Source organism: Polyodon spathula, chromosome 4 (assembly GCF_017654505.1).
Source record: "Polyodon spathula isolate WHYD16114869_AA chromosome 4, ASM1765450v1, whole genome shotgun sequence".
NCBI lineage: Eukaryota > Metazoa > Chordata > Actinopteri > Acipenseriformes > Polyodontidae > Polyodon > Polyodon spathula.
The window spans coordinates 24,465,093-24,484,877 of record NC_054537.1 but is presented as its reverse complement, the minus strand read 5'-3'; the positions used below and the strand labels follow the sequence as shown (position 1 = coordinate 24,484,877).

At 36.7% G+C, this 19,785-nt stretch overlaps 1 protein-coding gene across 5 annotated transcripts in view; it reads right to left on the bottom strand.

Moving 5' to 3' along the window:
- Window positions 1-8,538: 8,538 nt before the first annotated feature.
- Window positions 8,539-19,785, bottom strand: part of LOC121314344 (uncharacterized protein C8orf34 homolog) — a 150,807-nt gene continuing 139,560 nt past the window's right edge. For 3 of the 5 annotated variants that reach the window (XM_041247484.1, XM_041247486.1, XM_041247488.1), the window contains one exon: window positions 16,977-17,065. In XM_041247484.1, the coding sequence (XP_041103418.1) occupies window positions 16,989-17,065 (77 nt within the window). In that variant the 3' untranslated portion in view covers window positions 16,977-16,988. Of the gene's footprint in view, window positions 9,642-16,976; window positions 17,066-19,785 lie in introns of those variants that run through there. The other 2 variants (XM_041247485.1, XM_041247487.1) reach the window with 1 other exon arrangement.

The window sequence follows — 19,785 nt, the reverse complement described above, 5'->3', positions numbered from 1 at the left end:
TATCATATTGAAAAAAGACATCAGACACAATGGTATTCTTAAAACGACACTTTAAAATATTTAGAGCAGTATATAGATTAGTCTCCTTTTTGTCAGCCAGAATACTGTACACTTTAATTAACTTGTGATTCACAGACTGTGTTTCCTGTGACAGTTTTCCAGAAACCTTTCAGCATGGACTTTGTCAGTTCAAATCTTAAACCATCTCTGAAAAATTAAAATACCACACTGTAGTCCATTTGAATGAGAAATTACCACTGTACAGTATAGGATTCTGTCTGGTTCATGGGAATAACAACCATGTGTGGCAAAGAGAGAAAGAATCTAAGCTGCAAATCTCCCTCCTGACCAGAAAGGGCGCGGTGTAAGGTGGATGGTATGCTTCCCTGTAGACTAGTCGACTCGATGGTAGGCGGAAACCGGAAGTTGGCCATCTTGATGAAAGCGCGTAGCAGCACGTACGTAAAATGAATCCCTCGCGATCAGCTATGGGGCAAGCAGCGATTCGAAAAACCCTGGCGCCAGGCTGACTGCAGGGAGGAGCTGGGTAGCACAAAGGGGACGCTGCAACACGAGTATTTCCCTTTACGCTGAGACAGTATGAACCAGCCAGATCCTGTATTTTGTATTTGTTTTGTTGTGTTGCAGAGGAGTAATGCAGATCAGGAGCTGCAGCCACGCAGCCAACTCACTCACACAATTCACTGCACAGCACAGCGACTGATAGCACTCTCACCATAATCACAGAACACAGTTTCATGCACGGAGGGTTACAATCATCAAAGTGTTTATATATTGTTTGGGACTGCAACTCACCTTGTGTTTTTGCTGGTATAGGGGCGACCTGCTTTTATTTTATGGTTTGGTTTGTAAATTAATAAACATGGACACAAGCCAGATTGTAACACAATTACTTGTTCCCAAGTCTTTTCAAGGTTAGATTAAGCGACTGGCTCACAATGACCCTTATTTGGGGCATCTAGGTAGCGATAAGACTCGGAAATGAATACTGGCTCGATTTTATTGAATGGATGTTTATGGTGAGGTCACGCCCGGCCCCACTGGTCCCACTGCCTCTGGTTAATATCCCTTTCGATATGGACATAGTGGGTCCATTGAGCCAGTCTGACTCTGGATATACGCATATTTTGGTAGTGGTGGACTATGCGACCAGCTATCCAGAGGTAGCACCACTGAAATCCACTAGTGCCCTTGCAGTTGCTAAAGAGCTAGTCCAGATTATTGCTAGAGTAGGGATCCTGAAAGTAATCCTAACTGATCACTGAACTAACTTTATGGATGGTGTAGAACACACAGGGGCGATCTGCTTTTGTTTTACAGTTTTGTTTGGAAATTAATAAATACAGATGTTTTTGGGAGCAAACCTTGTTGTTGTGTGACTCATTCACTACCCACCACTCACCACCCTGTCACACACTAAAACATACTGCATCACTGGTAGAAACCACAGTGCCCTCGGCATGACCCTTTTGCTGCCAGAGATGTGGGCCTTTAGCTCATCAAGTATGTTGGCAGCTGTGGCTTTCCAAATCAGAAAATACATAATATTTATACATAATAGCATTTCGCTGTGCACTTGCAGCTTTCAAATACCACAGATGGTAATGGTGGAGGGATCGCATGACACTCAGTAATCAATAAGATAATTGTTGTGATACACAGTCTATGATTTTTTTCAAATGTTGTTGGTAGGCTTTTCATTTTTTTATTATAATTTAAATAAATAAATAAATAAATAAAAATGTGTTAGTGCTTCATTAGATAAAAGGGGCATCAAGCTGGTACAGTAGGTGTTCACTGTTCATCTACTGCATATCATCATCCACACCATCAAGAACATACATTCACTTGGCTTTATCTGTCTTTAAGATCTTTTAGATTAGGTTCACTGAGATGAATGTTTAAATGCATGTTTTTTTCCCGCCTAAATTAACTGTGTTAAATATCAACAAAACATAAACTATAAGAGTTAAGTAGCTGTGTCCTTGAGGTGCATTCAGAATTTGGAAACTAAAAGCATCTGTGATAACAGAAGTAGCTTCTTTGTTGCAGTAGATTGTTTGAAAAGTCTTGAAAGGTGAGAGGCACAACAGTTTCTGCTCTTCATTTAGATAATCTGAATCAAGTTCAAGATCTCCAAGAGCTTCTCACTTAAAGCCACTACACACCAGGCGTGATGCGACAAGCGAAAATATGCGGCAATGTGATAAAATGAACAGAACCTATACTTTTAATAAATAACTTTCAAACCACAGACGACATGGGACATGGGGTGACACCACAGCGACGCAAAATAAAAATAATTTAATCCTATTTTTTGTGATTTTGTCGCCTGACAACTAGGCAATCAGAGAACAGCTTCATGCACAGTGTCCACTAGGGTGAAGCTGTATCCAAAATGACAGAGGAAAAATTAATACTTGCTGTAGAAAAATACCCAGAGCCTTATGACAAAGAGCATCACAATTACAAAGATAGAGAGAAAAACGATATTATATATATATATATATATATATATATATATATATATATATATATATATATATATATATATTAAATATATATACCCTCAGGTAAAGTTTCCTGGACCTATTCGGACCATACATATTAAATAACGGTATATGTCATACAAAGAATAAGCCTGGTATGTATGATGTATTGCCATATATGTTGAAATACCATCAGAGAAGACACTCATAATTTCCACATCACGTTGATGAATATGTACCAGTCTTGATTATAGTTTTGTCAATAAATATATTTTATATATATATATATATATATATGTAGTTTTCTAGAACTGGCAGTTTTCAAATCTGTCGCATCATATCTGTGTCACTTTAAGTGTTTATGGAAATATCCCTGTGAAAGTTGTTGATGAAAAATCACATTGCATCTGGTATGTATCCTTTAGTCTATACATGGTCTGGGCCATGAATACCTTAATGAGCGGATCAATCCACACACACCCTCCCATTTACTTCTCTCCTCTGACTTTAGTTTACTTTCCATCCCTAGGAATAAGCAATGCATTGAAGGTGACCGGGCTCTCAGTTTCTATTCTAACAGACAGTAATAAGCCTGCCTGTCTCTACTGTTTGGGGGGGGTGCTAACCAAAGTTTTTAAATCAATTTCTAACATTGTGTTAGCACTAGCAATTGTCTTTGCTTATATATTTACTTCAATTTAGAATATACTGTATTTCCAAATAACGCTATAGATGAAAAGTTGCTACTGCTTCCTGGTACCCAGGCAAAGCTATTGACTTATAGCGTTGCATTTTAAATATTGACATTTAACATTTAAAAAGAGAACTGAAGACAAAATGTAAGAGAATATATACAGTACCTACAAAAAGTCTACACCCCCTTTCAAAATTTTCACCTTTTGTTGCCTTATAGCCTGGAATTAAAATGCATTAAAATAGTTTTGTTTTTTTTTCATTTATCTATATAGGATGGAAGGTGCCCACTTGAAGACCCCAGAGATGTACCCTACTTAGCTCAATCCATACGGTTGTCATGCTGATGCGCTAGAGAGACCACACTGTGGCTGATCCCTGCAGCCAGCATTGCAGCCATTGTGTGTGCTGATACAATGGGGAGGCAAAATAAGCTGATCTCTGGAGCCAGCATTACACTTCAGCCATCAACACCAGGCAAAAGGATATCTACATCATCAGATGGAAAGAAACGCAAATGGATGGAGATGCAGGAAGAAAGAGACCCCATTGGGGCTGGCAAGGGTTAGCTACCCTTGTCAGCAGTATCCAGCTCTATGTTTTCAAAGGTAAACAGGATGCTGGGGACACCCACCCAAGGCTTCTAAGAAATAAAAGAGAAACATACCCCTAGAGTCTGCGAGAGCTGGGGCAGAAGATGACTCAATGTTGGATAACATGGTTAATAACTTAGGAACAGAAATGGATAAAGACTAGTTCAAGATCTGCAGTAAGCAAAGACATGGAACTCCAGGTTTGTGTCTGCGGCTGGAGCAAGGCGACAACGGATTTGAAGATTCATCAAGGAAGAATGAAATGTTGAGGGAGAAGGGACAAGGGACCTTGCATTGATCAATACTTCTTACGAAGTCAGTCAAGTCAGTCGAATGAAATCCAGCGACAGGAAGCAAACAACAGTTTGCAGGATATCAGCACCCCTGTCATAGACGTGAGGAGGCCTTGCATGGATACAACTAGTGATGAACCTAATGATCCTTGCGAACCCAATCAAATGAACCAGCATAAGAGAAAAGAACTTCAACGGGCACAAGCCTGGAGTTAAATGGCCAAGAGCTTGTGAGAAAACTGTGTGGGACATAATAAACACAGATCTATGTTTTACTTTGGAAAGATTAAGTGGAACAGTTGAAAAGAAGTTGGATAAATTTGGGACATCATCTATGCATATGGAAGTGAGAGGTTTGGAGTTGAAAAAAGGAAGGAAAAAGAACAAACTATTTCTGGAAAGCCCAGGTGGCAGCAGAAGATTGAAAGCTTAGTTAGAGAAAGGAGGCAGCTGAGGAAGGAATGGAAAAGATCAGAACAAAGTCAGAAGGAGGGACTCAATCTGTTACAAAGGGTCATAAAAGATAAGCTTGCAATGTTGCGCAGAGCTGAGCACCTGTGGAAACGCTACAGACCCATTCAAATTTGTAAATAAGTTATTCACCAGTGAGAAAAATGGCACACTGGAGCTGGAGAGATATTTGGATGAAACACACCAAATTAAAACAGATTAAAAAAGGCAGGAGCCTATGTCAATTCCTTCAGACATCCCACCTATCAATCCACCTGAATACCAAATGGAGGACTGTGCACCTAAATGGAAAGAAGTAGAGCAAGCTGTGAAAAAAAGCAAGGGCGTCATCATCTCCAGGGCCTAATGGAGTTCCGTACAGAGTGTACAAGAGTTCTACGAATCCTGTGGAAATTGATGAAAGTTGCACGGGAAAAACAGCTGCTCCACTGGTTTTTACCATGGCAATGGAAGTAATTATTAGGGCATCAAAACTGGTAGTGGGAGGAGAGCGCTTGACTTCTGGAATGCGACTACCACCAATTCAAGCATACATAGATGACATGACAACCAGGGCTACAACAGTAGCCTGCACTAATCCGTTATTGGGCAAATTAACCAATAACATTGAATGGGCACGAATGCAATTCAAGCCCACTAAATCAAGGAGTGTCACTATAATTAAATGTAAAGTAGTAGATAAAAGGTTCTATGTTAATGGTGAGGCAATACCAACAGTGTCCGAGAAGCCAGTGAAAAGCCTTGGGAGATGGTACGACGGGGATCTAAAGGACAGTTCGTGTGGGATAAGTTAGACAACAAGCAGTGGAAGGGTTGAAGAGCATAGACAGCAGTGCTTTACCAGGCAAACTGAAACTCTGGTGCTTTTAGTTTGGTCTACTGCCAAGACTGCTGTGGCCACTGACTGTGTACAAGGTTTTCTTGACAACAGTTGAGAAGCTGGAAGCTTTAATCAGTTCATACGTCAGGAAATGGTTGGGAGTTCCACACTGCCTCAGCAGAGTGGAACTTTATGGTAAAGGAATACTGCAGCTGCCAGTCTCTGCTCTAACCAAGGAGTTTAAGTGCGCCAAGGTCCGACTGGAAATGACATAGATTGACATAGATTCAGACTCACAAATGCGTAAGGGAGGCAGCACTTGTGTTGAAAACTGGAAGAAAGTGGGTGGCACAGAAAGGTATGGAAGATGCTAAGGCTTCCCTTCGAATCAGTGATATTATGGGGCAATTACATCATGGATGAGGGGGTCTTGGTCTCAGTTCAGCTCCTCTTACATGGCACAAGGCAACTACAGCTTGGTAGTCAATAAGGTGCAAAAGCAGGAGGAGAGGATCAGGTGTGTAAAGGCCGTTTCCCAGGCCAAGCAGGGAGAATGGATAAGATGAGAGAGTGTGGAACAACGCAAGATCGGCTGTCAAGACCTATGTACAATGGAACAGAGCAGGATCAGTTTCCTCATCGGATCAACCTATGATGTTCACCCATTACCACAGACCCTAAACCTCTGTATGAGTGAGGATCCCTCATGTCCTTTGTGTTCATCATCTGCAACATTAAGGCACATTTTGACAGGATGTAAGGTGGGTCTCAGCCAAGGATGATTTACTTGGTGCCATGACCAGGTGCTGCGATGTTTGGTCTTAGCATTGAAAGACAAGCATAACCAGACCAATAAGTTCCCACCAGTTTCACCAAAGCATTACACACAAAAGACAATATTCCTGGATCAGCAAATAGTGAAGCTGCACAGCTTTTATAGCACTCTATGCCAGTCGTATCACATTAATCTGTGACAAGATTTCACTGACTATACAAATTCACGATTTTCACAATTTCCATGACCTCTGTGATAAAATCGTACACTTTAGCCACTAATTAATTTGTCATAGACCAAAATGTAAAATAACTAATTAAAATATATATGAATTGATTGAAAACATTAGGTTATTATCATAACCCTGGTTCCCTGAAATAGAAAAGTAACCATTACCGAATGGGTATTTACCTCCTAAAGACCCGAATCCTGAATATTGTTAAGGACTTAAAGAAGGATTTAGAAGCATTGGGCATAATAGTGCACAAAAGAACCATACAAAGGCACCTCAACATGGAACAGCATGCATGTAGACCTCAGTGCAAACCGCTTTTTAAAGAAAATTCATAAAGCAAACCGTCTTAAATTTGCCAACAGTTATGAACAGGCATCTGAGGCATTCTTCAAAAAAATTATCAGGTCCAATGAGTCTGAAATATTCCCCAAAAAATGGACCACAGTATGTTTGGAGAAAGAAAGGGAAGCCTTCAATGAAGAAAACCTTGTACCTACAGTTAAACATGGAGGTGGTTCGATCATGATATTGGGTGTGTTTTAGCATTTCACTGGAGACATTCATGTGACTGAAAATCGAATGAAGGCAGCCATGTATCAAAACATTCTACAAAGTACAATAATAGCATCTGCTCATAGGCTGATTGGCAGACAGTTTATCGTCCAACATGACATACAGCTAAGTCTGCTCTGGAATTCTTGAAGAAAATGAAGACAGTTCTGGGATGGCCTTCGCAATCACCATATCTCGATCCAATAGAAATGCTTTGGGCTGATCTTAAAAAAGTTGCAGTCAAGCATTTTATATTCAATTTGTCTGAGATGAAGGAAATGTGCAAGACAGAATGGGCCCAGATTTCACCAACAAGATGCAATATACTGGTTAAGAATGATCATAAATGTCTGAAAGCAACAGTAGCACACACAAAATACTAAAGCAGGGGTGCCAATACTTTTGTCATGAATGACTACTTTAAATGAAATAAATTAGTTTGTTTTTTAGATTATTTGTTAAATTACTAGAACTTGTAGATGTTGCTTTTTGTGTTATTAAAAAGAGGTTAAAGTTTAATAAATAGTTATCCTTGATCTGTTACCTTGAATTATAGTATAATGGGTCGCATCTATGAAAGGCTACTAAATTTGGAGTTAGCGCACATGTAAAGTAGCAAGCCTAACGTGTGCCATATATCTAAATTTACTGCCCCATTTACTAACAGAGTACGCATTAATTTACACACACAGTATTTGGATAATTTACATACCATACCGTGCACACTACATGTATTGTGAGCGATAATTTAATGTGCACGATAATGTCAGAGACTTACCCGTGACCACCGTGATATCAACAGCCCCAGTAGTCCATGGCATATCTTTTGGTCAGTAGCTTATTGTGAAGGTGGAGGTGACTTACATTGACCAAAAATGTTGATCAACAGACACAGCACTCTGCAGGGGACAGACATTATATATGGCTGGACTGGATAGCAGAGTGCTGGAAAAAATTAAAGAAATGCAGAAGACCCATTTTCTTACACTGGATTCTGCATCAACAGGCATTATTGATTAAAGGTTGCAGAATTAGAACTTTTTTTTTTTTAAATCAGTGAGTTGAAGATGTCACGGAATCAAAAGTTGGATGCGGAACACAGAAAATAGTTAGCCAGAAGATTTTGTTCAATTAGTAATTTTGATGGTAAGGTGCGTCTGACTTACAGTGCAATGGTTGCAGTTATGAACGATTATAACAAAAAATGTCACTATGACAGCGTATTTCATAGCACAAAGCAATGTATTTTGAGTTTACTGGAAATGAAAGACACTATCTCAATTAAACTTTTTTTTTTTTTTTCTGTGGATTCCATGATTATATATGGCTGGACTGGATAGCAGAGTGCTGGAAAAAATTAAAGAAATGCAGAAGACCAGTCTTACACTGGATTTCAACAGGCTGAAAGTCTGAATTTTTAGAATCATTTAATGACCGGACTGCTATCAAGTTTTCACGAAAGAAAAAGTGCTAAGTGTTCTGGACAGTCATAAGAAATAGAATCAATAATAATACATAATAATATCTTTATTTTTATATAGCGCCTTTCATAGTGGACCACCATCAGAAAGCTCTTTACAGAGGTAGGCTGTGAACTGTGCATTATATATTGAGTTTTTTTGTTGTTAAAGCCTGGTTCCCATACTCGCACATATTAGATCACTTGCGTGCACTGATAGGAACATCCTTTAGTAAATACCATGTGAATACAGCCCACCTCATTATTCTGAGCTGGATGCTTATTTAAATACATGATCATCCATTACCATACAAATCACATATTCATTCTGATTACCATTTATTTCTTGCATATCCTGAGTACAGTAATTGTTTATAACTTTGTTATTTTGATTTTCATATAAACAGAAAGTTTAAAGCTGAATACTATTTTTTTTTGTCAACTGTTTAATACATTTGTGACTTACTGTTGCTTTTAACTCCCACTGTAGCAAAAGCCGTTTGTTTGCACTTTAAAAAAAAAACAAAAAAAAACCAAACATGTTTTGAACTAAAATTAACATGAATATAATAAGGATATGGTTGTCGTCTAAGAAATAAATAATATGAGTAATTTGTCTTTCTTATTGAGGCACCATGTCAGATGTTTGGACATGACTGTATAGGATCCCTTCGTGGTTTAGCTGTTTTGTTAAGTTCACACAATGACGTCTGGAACAGCAATCTGGGCTGTGTTTGTTTTTGTAAATAAACAGCTGTGAATCAATTTTCATGGTTTAGACAGTGCATGTGATTTGAAAAGGCAAGATATTTATGGCAGCAATGAATATACATGTAATTACAGGGTAAACCTAACACAAAAAACTAGTGATTACAAAATTATTTAAAAACATTATTTTTTAAGAGTAAGTACAAAATGAAATCCTTCAGAAGCATGTTCAGAGCAAGCAATCCAAATCTACAGTACATTTTTGTGAAAAGGGTCCTATGCGAGATATTTTAGATGAAACATTGATACTGCAAAAATTATTAATAGCACATGTCTGAAACTGAAGGTTATGTTTTGCACTGCATGGTCAGGTCAGCCTATGAATATATCTATTTGCATGTGCATTATAAAAATATCATATTATTTCAATACTGTATGTTTTATATACACAGAATATTCAAAATGCCGATAGTTTGTGTTGCATAATCATTAAATCAGTTCAGTCTTCTTTTTCTGTTTCTTCACCATAAACCTGTGAAAGGAGTAATTAAAAAAAAAAAAAGTTAGTTCACATGTAAAACAGTGTCCATGAAGGCATTTAAATTAATAGGTCACTCTATAAAATGATAAAGATCGATAGCTAGACATGGTTATGGCAAAATTATTTCTCAGGATCTCAGGAATACTTATTCATGAATGCAGAACATTCAGTTATTTTTTTGTCTGTATTGCAATTGCTACTGTATAGAAGCATAACTGTATTCCACAGAAACCTGGATTTGTAAAATAAATAAATAAATAAAGAGTAGTTAATTTACCTTTTTTCTTATCTTACAGTCAAATACATATTTAATTGTTAAGAAGTAATGGCATTTCGGCATTTAGTATTTTAAATGAATATCAGCTAAATTAGAAATGTTGTACTGTAAGTGGGATCAAATCTCAAAGTGTGGAATCAGCATTCCACTAATCCAAGACACAAGATAGAAAAACATATATTGTATATAATAACTTATGGTTAATATGGTCTTACAATGTGAACAAAATATATAGCTACATTCATAAGTTGTTCTACAGGAATGTACTATAGTTTAAGTCTGACACCCTTAAACCTGGCTTTGCACAGTTCGGGAGTAACTTTCTTAAAAAAAAAAAATAAATAAATAAATAAATAAAAACTATAATTAGGTCATGGGGGAAATTACTAAAAAAAAAACAACAGTAAATCATTTTTTATATAAGTTAATTACAGTGAAATAACTTCCAGACGCTTCCATTTCTGGTCCAGAATGGTTTGTGAAATAAAATAAATGAGTAATGCATTTCACACCCAAACTATAATACAAGAAATATGCCGTTATTATAGGAAACATGCAATTGGATGTTTCAATTGGAATAGAACCTCCAGCTTATTATATTAAGCCACAAAAGTATTTGAAATAAACTGTAAATGTGAGATGGACTTGAAACTGTGGCACATCACACTAATGTGCAAACAATAACATATTTGTCAAATTGGTTTTGGGCTATAGTACAATCAACAGTCCAGTTCTCTCATTTTACTGAATTACAAATGGTACAATGACATTTCGTTCTGTTTGATATTTTATTTTAAAACACTTAAACTCAAAATCAATTATTGTAAGGTGACATTGGTTTTATGTTGGGAAATATTTTTAAGAAAAATAAAAAACTGAAATATCTTGCTTGCATAAGTATTCAACCCCCACACATTAATATTTGGTAGAGCCACCTTTCACTGCAATAACAGCTTTAAGTCTTTTGGGGTAAGTATGTACCAGCTTTGCACACAGTGTCGGAGTGATTTTGGCCCATTCTTCTTGGCAGATTTGCTCCAGGTTGTTCAGGTTGGTTGGACGATGCTTGTGGACCGCAAATTTCAAATAGTGCCACATATTCTCAATAGGATTGAGATCAGGACTTTGACTGGGCCACTGTAGGACATTCACCTTTTTGTTCTTGAGCTACTCCAGTGTTGCTTTGGCCTTGTGCTTGGGATCATTGTCCTGCTGAAAGGTGAATTTCCTCCCAAGCTTCAGTTTTTTAGCAGACTGAAGCAGATTCTCTTGCAGTATTTTTCTGTATTTTACTACATCCATTCTTCCTTCAATTGTAACAAGATGCCAGGTCCCTGCTTATGAGAAGCATCCCCACAGCATGATGCTGCCACCACCATACTTCACTGTAGGGATGGTGTGTCTTGAGGCATGGGCAGTGTTAGGTTTGCGCCACACATAGCGCTTTGCGTTTTGGCCAAAAAGATCGATCTTGGTCTCATCTGACCACAAAACCTTTTCCCACATCGCAGCTGGGTCACTGTGATGAGTCAAAGGGGTTTCGGTCTGCAATTCAGCCTCCCAACAGTAGAAGGCATCAAACCAACTAGGGACTTCCCTTACCAAGGTCTTGTGACCATGACAAAAGTCATCTTTTTGAGGGGCGGCACCTTGGTGAGGGGCAGAAGTACGAGTATGTAAATTCCAGCCACTGGAGTCAAGTGAAGTTAAGGATACCTGTCAGTCTGGGATTGGTGATCCACTGACTACCGGGGTGGGGTTTGCATACTAAAGGGAACGTGCTACTGTGTTCGGGGTTGGTCCTGAGGAATAGAGGCGGGGAAAAAAAGGCTGGAGGGAAGTACGTGCGGGGTGGACTGTGTTATTTACTTTTAATTACGGACGGTGGCCTTACTAATTTTGCTCTTTTCTATTTTTATTCCTTTTTGTTTCATTTTTGGATTGAGCAGATCACGAAGAGGATTAAGAGGCTTCCGTTCCTTTATTTTTGATTACTCCAGCACTCCCTCCCTCACATCCTTCTTTATTGTTTTTTTTCTTTTCCGTGTAATATTAAATAAATATTTTAATTTTTTTACACGTAAATCGCTGTCTGTAAAATCAATTTTTACTCACACGCCTCACAGTCACTCTCATGCTTTCTGGCAAACTCCAGACGTGCTTTCAGATGGTACTTTTTGAGTAACAGCTTCTTTCTTGCCACCCTCCCATACAGGCCAGTGTTATGCAGAGCTCTTGATATGGCTGACTGGTGCACCATTACTCCACTCCCAGCCACTGAACTCTGTAGCTCCTTCAAAGTGATTGTTGGCCTCTCTGTGGCTTATGTCACAAGTCTCCTTGTTTGAGTGTTGCGTTATGAGGGATGGCCTTTTCTTGGCAGTGCCTGGGTGGTGTGATGCAGCTTACACTTCTTGATTATTGATCCAACTGTGCTCACTGGGATACCCATACACTTGGATATTATTTTGTACCCTTTCCCTAATCTATGCATTTGTATTACTTTATCTCTAACTTCTGTAGAATGCTCTATGGTCTTCATTTTCCTTCAGATTCACAGCCTTACCAATGATCCTTCAACAGTGGGGTTTTTATCCAGAAAATGTGACAGCAACTTTAATGGTTCACAGGTGGAGGCCAATGGTAAGGTAATTGTGTCCTCGTTAGGGCAATTTCTTTCATCGGTGCAAACTGGGAGCTTCCACAACACAGGGGTTGAATACTTATGCAAGCAAGATATTTCAGTTTTTTATTTTTCTTAAAAATATTTCCCAACATAAAACCAATGTCACCTTACAATAATTGATTCTGAGTTTCAGTGTTTTAAAAATAAAATATCAAACAGAACGAAATTTCAATGTACCATTTGTAATTCGGTAATATGAGAGAATTGGTCAGGGGTCTGAATACTTTTGCAAGGCACTGTGTGTGTGTGTGTGTATGTATATATATATATATATATATATAATATATATATATATATATATATATATATATATATATATATATATATATATATATATATATATATATATATATATATATATATATAGAGCCAGCTCAAAGAGCCAGCTGCCCAACGTTTCGATATATTATATACATATCTTTCACAAGGGAACATGTGTTTGAATCAAAACATTGGAGGTATTTATAGGTTTTTGATGGCATGACAACTACTTGTTATTGTTTATATTCAAATCCATGATTTATTCTTACATGATGTAATGGTGTTCTATATATTGTGACATCATTTTTACTTATATCTTTAACTCTGTATTCATTCTAATTAACATTATTTTATATAAACTTGGCCTCCCCAGCGCATCAGCATGCACAACTTTTGAATTAATTGGGTTTATTTATTTTTATTTAAATGTTATATATTTATTGGAGTTAATTAGTTCACTCTTTTCTGTTGAGCCCTGCTGGCATAATCGTGTTCAGTCTATTTATCCATTTATTTTCTTTTATTCTTCTATATGTAGCATTGTCTAATTTTAGCTGTTCTAATACTACAAACTTTACATCATTTACGTCATGTCCTTGACTAGTGAAGTGATGTACTATAGGTTCATTATATATATACACTAGAACGGCCATGTTTATAGGCATAACTAGAACAACCATGATCGGTCAACTTGACCGGTGTATTAAAAACTATAAATATTATAATGAAAGTACAAACAATTGAATATAAGTTGTAGTTTTATTCAGGAACATCCTATAAAGCATATACACAACTGAAACATTGTAAATAAACAAGACATTTGAACAGAAATGTGTTTATATACAGACATATTACATAAAACGCAACCTCAAAAAACGTAAAAAAATGATACAGGTATATCATGTACAAAACTGTACAACTGAAACAATGTAAATAAGTATAAAAAAATATATAAATTAAATTATGTTATATTGGCTACGTAACAAAGCACATGTACGCAACCGAAGCCATGCGTTTATGTACAGACACACTATAATCAAAATGACATGAATAAATAAACATTTGAACAGAACAGGCTTCATTTGCAATCGTTTACAAAGTCTAAGTGCTGCACACATCCTGTGCTTTTCAAAATATAAAGTGCACTTACCACAGACTGTCTTTGTACATTAGGCACAGCTATCAATAGCAACCCAGGCCTCTGCACCAAATGCTCCACAGACATATACTAGTGCAATGAAACCTTTTGATTCCTCCAAGGGCATTGACCAGGGAACATCTTGAAGTTGTTAGTGAAGTAGTAGTTAGTTTAGTTGTTGTTAGTTTGCTTCATTGCAACGCTATATGTGATGAAGTGTATGCTTGTCAATCAAAAGGCGAAAAGCACTCAATGTGCTCTCATCAATGTTGTGTTTTGCATATGCCGTGGGCCCTGGAAATTCCTTCTGTTCTGTTCACCCCTTCTACCTGCAGCTTCAACACCAGGCTTTATAGTGTTCTAAACAGTGCCATCATTACCAGCCTCTTGAGTGCCCAGTTGTGCTGGTGCAACTGCTGGAGAAGAAGCGCTGCCTCAGATGAAGTAACGGCTGGATCAGGTGCAAGGGCTGATGCAGGTGAAGTGGCCGGCATCCTTGCAAAGGCTGCCATGGGATCTCGTGTGCCCACTTCACTGGCATCCTCCTCACTGTCACTGCTGCTGGAAGGTACATCTTTGCAAACCCAGATTTGTCATTGTCTGTCTCTGCTGCATCAGAATTGTTGTTTGGTAAACGTTGCAGTAATTCCAAACACTGCTTTGCTGTCCTGTGTCTTTTCCATGATCCATTTTCAATGTGTATTGGGGTAACAATGAATTTCTTAGAAAAATAAGTGACCACCAGAGTGCAGACAGACAGCCGGGCGTGAGCTGTCAAGGTTGATTGATGGGCTATCAGGACACTCATTGAAACAATAGAAATGTCAGAAGACTGCTCAATAGAGGAATGCAGATTGATATAACTTCAATACATGGCAGCAAGTCCCGGCTGATAAATACAAATAACACCAACATTTTTAATTGTTATAATATATTTTATATGTAGAGGTCAATTTGGCCACTCCTGGTTGGAATAGTTATCTCCCTAATTTTTGCAGCTACGTGATTAGTACATATATTTAGGAAAAGTTAGGAAAGCACAGCTCTGTATCTTAAACACATGCACTGCAATTTAAATTCAAACTCCAGAAACAGTCAAAATGACTGCCTTGGTTGTTCTAGTGTTAAACCTGTTGTGTACATAAAAAAAAGGTTCTTTTTTTTTCATTTTTATACACTGCAGTTATACCATTGTCATAAATTTAAATTTAATGCAGAAAAATATGCATAGCAATTTTACTGCACAGCTTGTCTGCCTCCCCTCCTGCCTCCCTTAAAACTTCCACCAACATCTACATCTCCCAGAATACAATGTCTTTAGTTACTAGGAAACTGTACACAAGTAAAACCAATCCAACAAACCTTATCCAATCTCTGGCAAGCCCTGTTGGCTTTGCAGCCAATCACAGTAAGAATAACAAAAATTTGAAGCTACACAGGTTGAGGCGTAAACACCCCAGTCCAGCTACAAATCCAAGTGGAACCATCGTCAGAGGCAACCGCTAAAATAAGGTGCCTCTAATATTAAACAAACTGTTTTATAACTTATGAATGCATTTCCTTATTTTACGTAACATATATCAAACAGGCTATGAAATAGTTTTTAAAGTATTTTAATAAAACACAGCAGTACCCAAATGGTTCAACTTGTATTGGCACACTGCAATAACGTAACATTTTATTTACTAAAGCATACTGTTCAACGTCTTGCACATCTAACAGTTGTAAAGCTACAAAAAATATATATGTCTGTGCATCGATTTTTTAAAATATCAGTATGATCTCTAGAACACGTTTGAAAGACAAAGCAACAAAGCACAAAAGTCTACAATAGTTTGGTCGTTACTATATATTATATTTACTGCATAACTTTACTCCGTGAAAAGTGTGATGTGAATGTGCTGTTGCATACAGGGGTATGTTTGCATTCAGCAGCTGCGTGACATGTTTCTTGCATGAGCCACAAGCAATTTAGGGAGTCGAGAGCTACTACAGAGTTCATCAAATGTGTTCTTGTTATTAAATACAACAGTTACGTTCAATATCGGATTTGTGTCTTATATAAAAATAACTACATTGGAGGGATGTATTAAAATTGATGTGCGTCTGGGTGGATATAGAATTCAGATTCGGTTCACCGAATCCTAAGTAGTCGGCTGAATCTGAACCCTGCTCAAAAAGTAAGTATTCAGGCCGAAACCGAAACCGAATCCTGGATTCGGTGCATCCTTACTTTTCAGACATTTACAGGTTAATCGAAGATTTACTGAAGAATGCATTTATTCCTGCATATAAATTGTCAATTAACAAAAAACAATGTTTAACAATTTATTTATTTCTGTATACACTTTTTCCATCAACAAAATAATCATTAACATGCTTACAGTAATCCACAATTGAGCAATTTAAACTAGTTTAACATGGTACTGAATAATATTGTGATCCACTTACTGTACTGTATGTAGAACAACCAACATTCTGGTAAATGTACATGTAAACAATTTACAATGGTGCTGAAGGATACTGTATTCCAAACACGCAGTAGTTTTGACCTTCGTTTTTTCAACAGAAAATCACACTTTGGTTATGACACAAAACGCCAGAAAGACAGTAGCTAAACAATAGATATATTTACTTACTTATTGCAGCATTTTGTGGCACTTGGGAGTTGCACAGGACTCCTGAAGCCTTACAATGCGCAAAAATGAGACATTCAGTCATTAGCCAAAGCCACTTGGTTATGCCGAAGTAACGTGTTATCATGTTTATTTCGGACATTTACCAGTAAATCTTAAGATATGCCAATATTCTGTCTTTAACCGTAATTATATATATATATCTATCTATCTATCTATCTATCTATCTATCTATCTATCTATCTATCTATATATATATATATATATATATATATATATATATATATATATATATATATATATATATAATGTGTGTGTGTGTGTGTGTAACTATTAGCTTTTAGTAATCTTGATGCAATGGATATTCACCTGAAAACATTGATCTTTTACTGGCATCCCGCACTCCACTTTGGCTACCTATGAGAAAAAAAAAAAAAAAAGTTTTTCTTTAGTAAAGAAAACAGGGAAATTCTTAGCAAGTGTGCATAAATGTATGATTACTCAAAATGTTATTTTATAAAAATGCATTAAGCACAGTTCTCAAATGGGGCAGCTGTTTACCAGCTAAATGTGAAACTTGACAGGCATACAGGTAGCTTATGTATAACAGCCAAAACAAACAAAGTGAAGTTTTAAAAAAACAAACAAACAAAAAACAGAAACTTGTTTCTCTACATCCTGGCAACAGCACGAGACATAAGCATTTGAATGCTCCAAAAACAGCACTAAAACGGAACCACTTCACTCAATCTAGTATCGTTATGATGTAATTACCTAGTGAGTCCCCTGATTGAATAAGTCCTTTTTAAAAGTGAAATATGACTCCTTTCAGGTATGACATAAGAGGAGTACTTCTAAATAAATCTATACAATGCAGCTAAAGCACTTAGGGTCGATTGCACCAACGTGGATGAACCACTAACTCAGTGAAATCAAGGATTATATTTTAATCATTTTGCACAAAACTTTAAACCAGATTTTATATGTAATCCTTGTTTACAATTAAAAATAACATTTAAAAAATCTCTCTCTATTTCACCTCTTTAGTCCATTTTAACATTACGAGTCGGCATTAACACAAAGTTATTGTGGGGAAAACTAATCACACAATCTCCCTTAGATTTGGTGTTTTAAAGAACCTCAACTGTAATCTCAACAGTGGTATCTAGAGTATTTGTAGTTTCTGCTAAAATGAATGTGCATTTCAACCCAGTTTAAACAGAGCATGTATTTCAGTATCAAACATACTGTAATAGGTATACTTAGTTTAGTTACAACAGAGAAAAATCATATATTAAAAAAACCTCACAACACAATACTGTATGCATTGAAGTAAGTTGCCTTACTTTTCTTTATTTATAAAAGGTTCCATCTATTTAATAGTTTTTAATCTATTTATTTTCTTTAGTTAAAATAACATTCCAGTTTGTTGAAAAAAAAATCATTCTTGTGGTGTAAGATTTTTATTTATTACATTTTTTTAAACCAGCATTCCAATCACATAATGCAAACAACTGGCTTCTGACTTGTTTTATCTCAATTATTATTATTTTTTTTAATCAGCATGGAAAACAATCATTTATTTATCAAAAGGTCTTGCATTCATGATGTTAGAAGCAAGGTTCTGCAAGGTATTTAAATAATTTCCTAACAAAAGGCAATGTATAAGCATACATTGGGTATATTTACAAAACACAAAGGACCATATTCATCGAGCATGTAAAATTTTTAGCTGCGCTTAAAAAATATGGTTATTTTTATTAGCTTATAAAAATACTCCAAAATACAGCAGAGTTTGTTAAACAAGGGTAGGGCTTGTTTGTCTTGTTTTAAGCTCTAAATAAATAAATAAACAAACAAACAAACATAGGCGATTAAAGGGTCCTAACAGTGATCCAAAATGTAAAACGTGCTGATTCGAATATTAGCCTCTTACACTTCTTTTTACATTTCCACTCAACATTGCTTTTACAGTTCATATTTTTACAGTGTCAATCTGAACAGGGTGGATGACTGGGTGTTACCCTTCACACTACTGACTATAAATCCACCAGTGTGCAGTTGCAATCAATTACACTTGCATCTACAAGAACATTGGTAAACCAGTGTTTAAATTGTTTTTTGAATGCTTGTTGATGTTTTCTTGAAAGCCCTTTAGCCAGACACACTTATACCCAATTTACACACATGTAGCTTTTAGCCATGTCTAAAGTTAACCACCTGGTAAACACCCTTTATAAATATGGTCCACTATTCCTTTTGATTGTATCTGTGTGCTCACGGTGAGCCAGTGTAACAGAATAGAAATGTAAATCAAAGGTGGCAAGGGTGATGTTATTTACAGCGGCCACAGTCATCAGAGATTTACCATAGAATACAGGCCGTTGTCTCTCAATCATAGTCCTACAAAAGATCAGTTAAAGCAAACAATGAAACAGAAGACAGGCATCTTCTTTTGATTCATAAGAACTGACAAATAATCATGTTATTATTACAATACTCATTATAGAAAATACACAGCCATTATTACCTCATTTCAAGAAAAAATAAGCTTTTATTTAAGGAGCTGTAAATTCTTTGGGTATGTACACAATAATTGAGGCTGTGTGGTCCAGTGGTTAGAGAAACGGGCTTGTAACCAGGAGGTCCCCAGTTCAAATCCACTGACACATTGTGTGACCCTGAGCAAGTCACTAAGCTCCTAGTGCCCTGTCTTTCAGGTGAGATGTTGTTGTAAGTGACTCTGTAGCTCATGTATAGTTTACACACCCTAGTCTCTGTAAGTCACTTGGACAAAGGCATCTGCTAAATAAGCAAATAATAAACACATTACACAAGCCCTACAATGAAAATTAAAAACTCACAATTGGATTAGGATTTAAGACAACTTCCTGGTAAACATCTGGATTTTGTTGGCACTTAAATATCAATACTAAATGTTCTCTGTTGTTTATGCTTTTAATTGTCTTGTTAAACTTGAAGCTGCTTAACCAGCACATTTAAGATACTTTTTTAAAATTATTTTTTAAAATAAAGTTAAATAGCAAACAATGGGGTAATGCGATCTTCTATCAAACTATCAAATTGTCAACTGTACTAAGGTGTCAAGAAGGTAGTGAGTTAATATTCCTACCCAC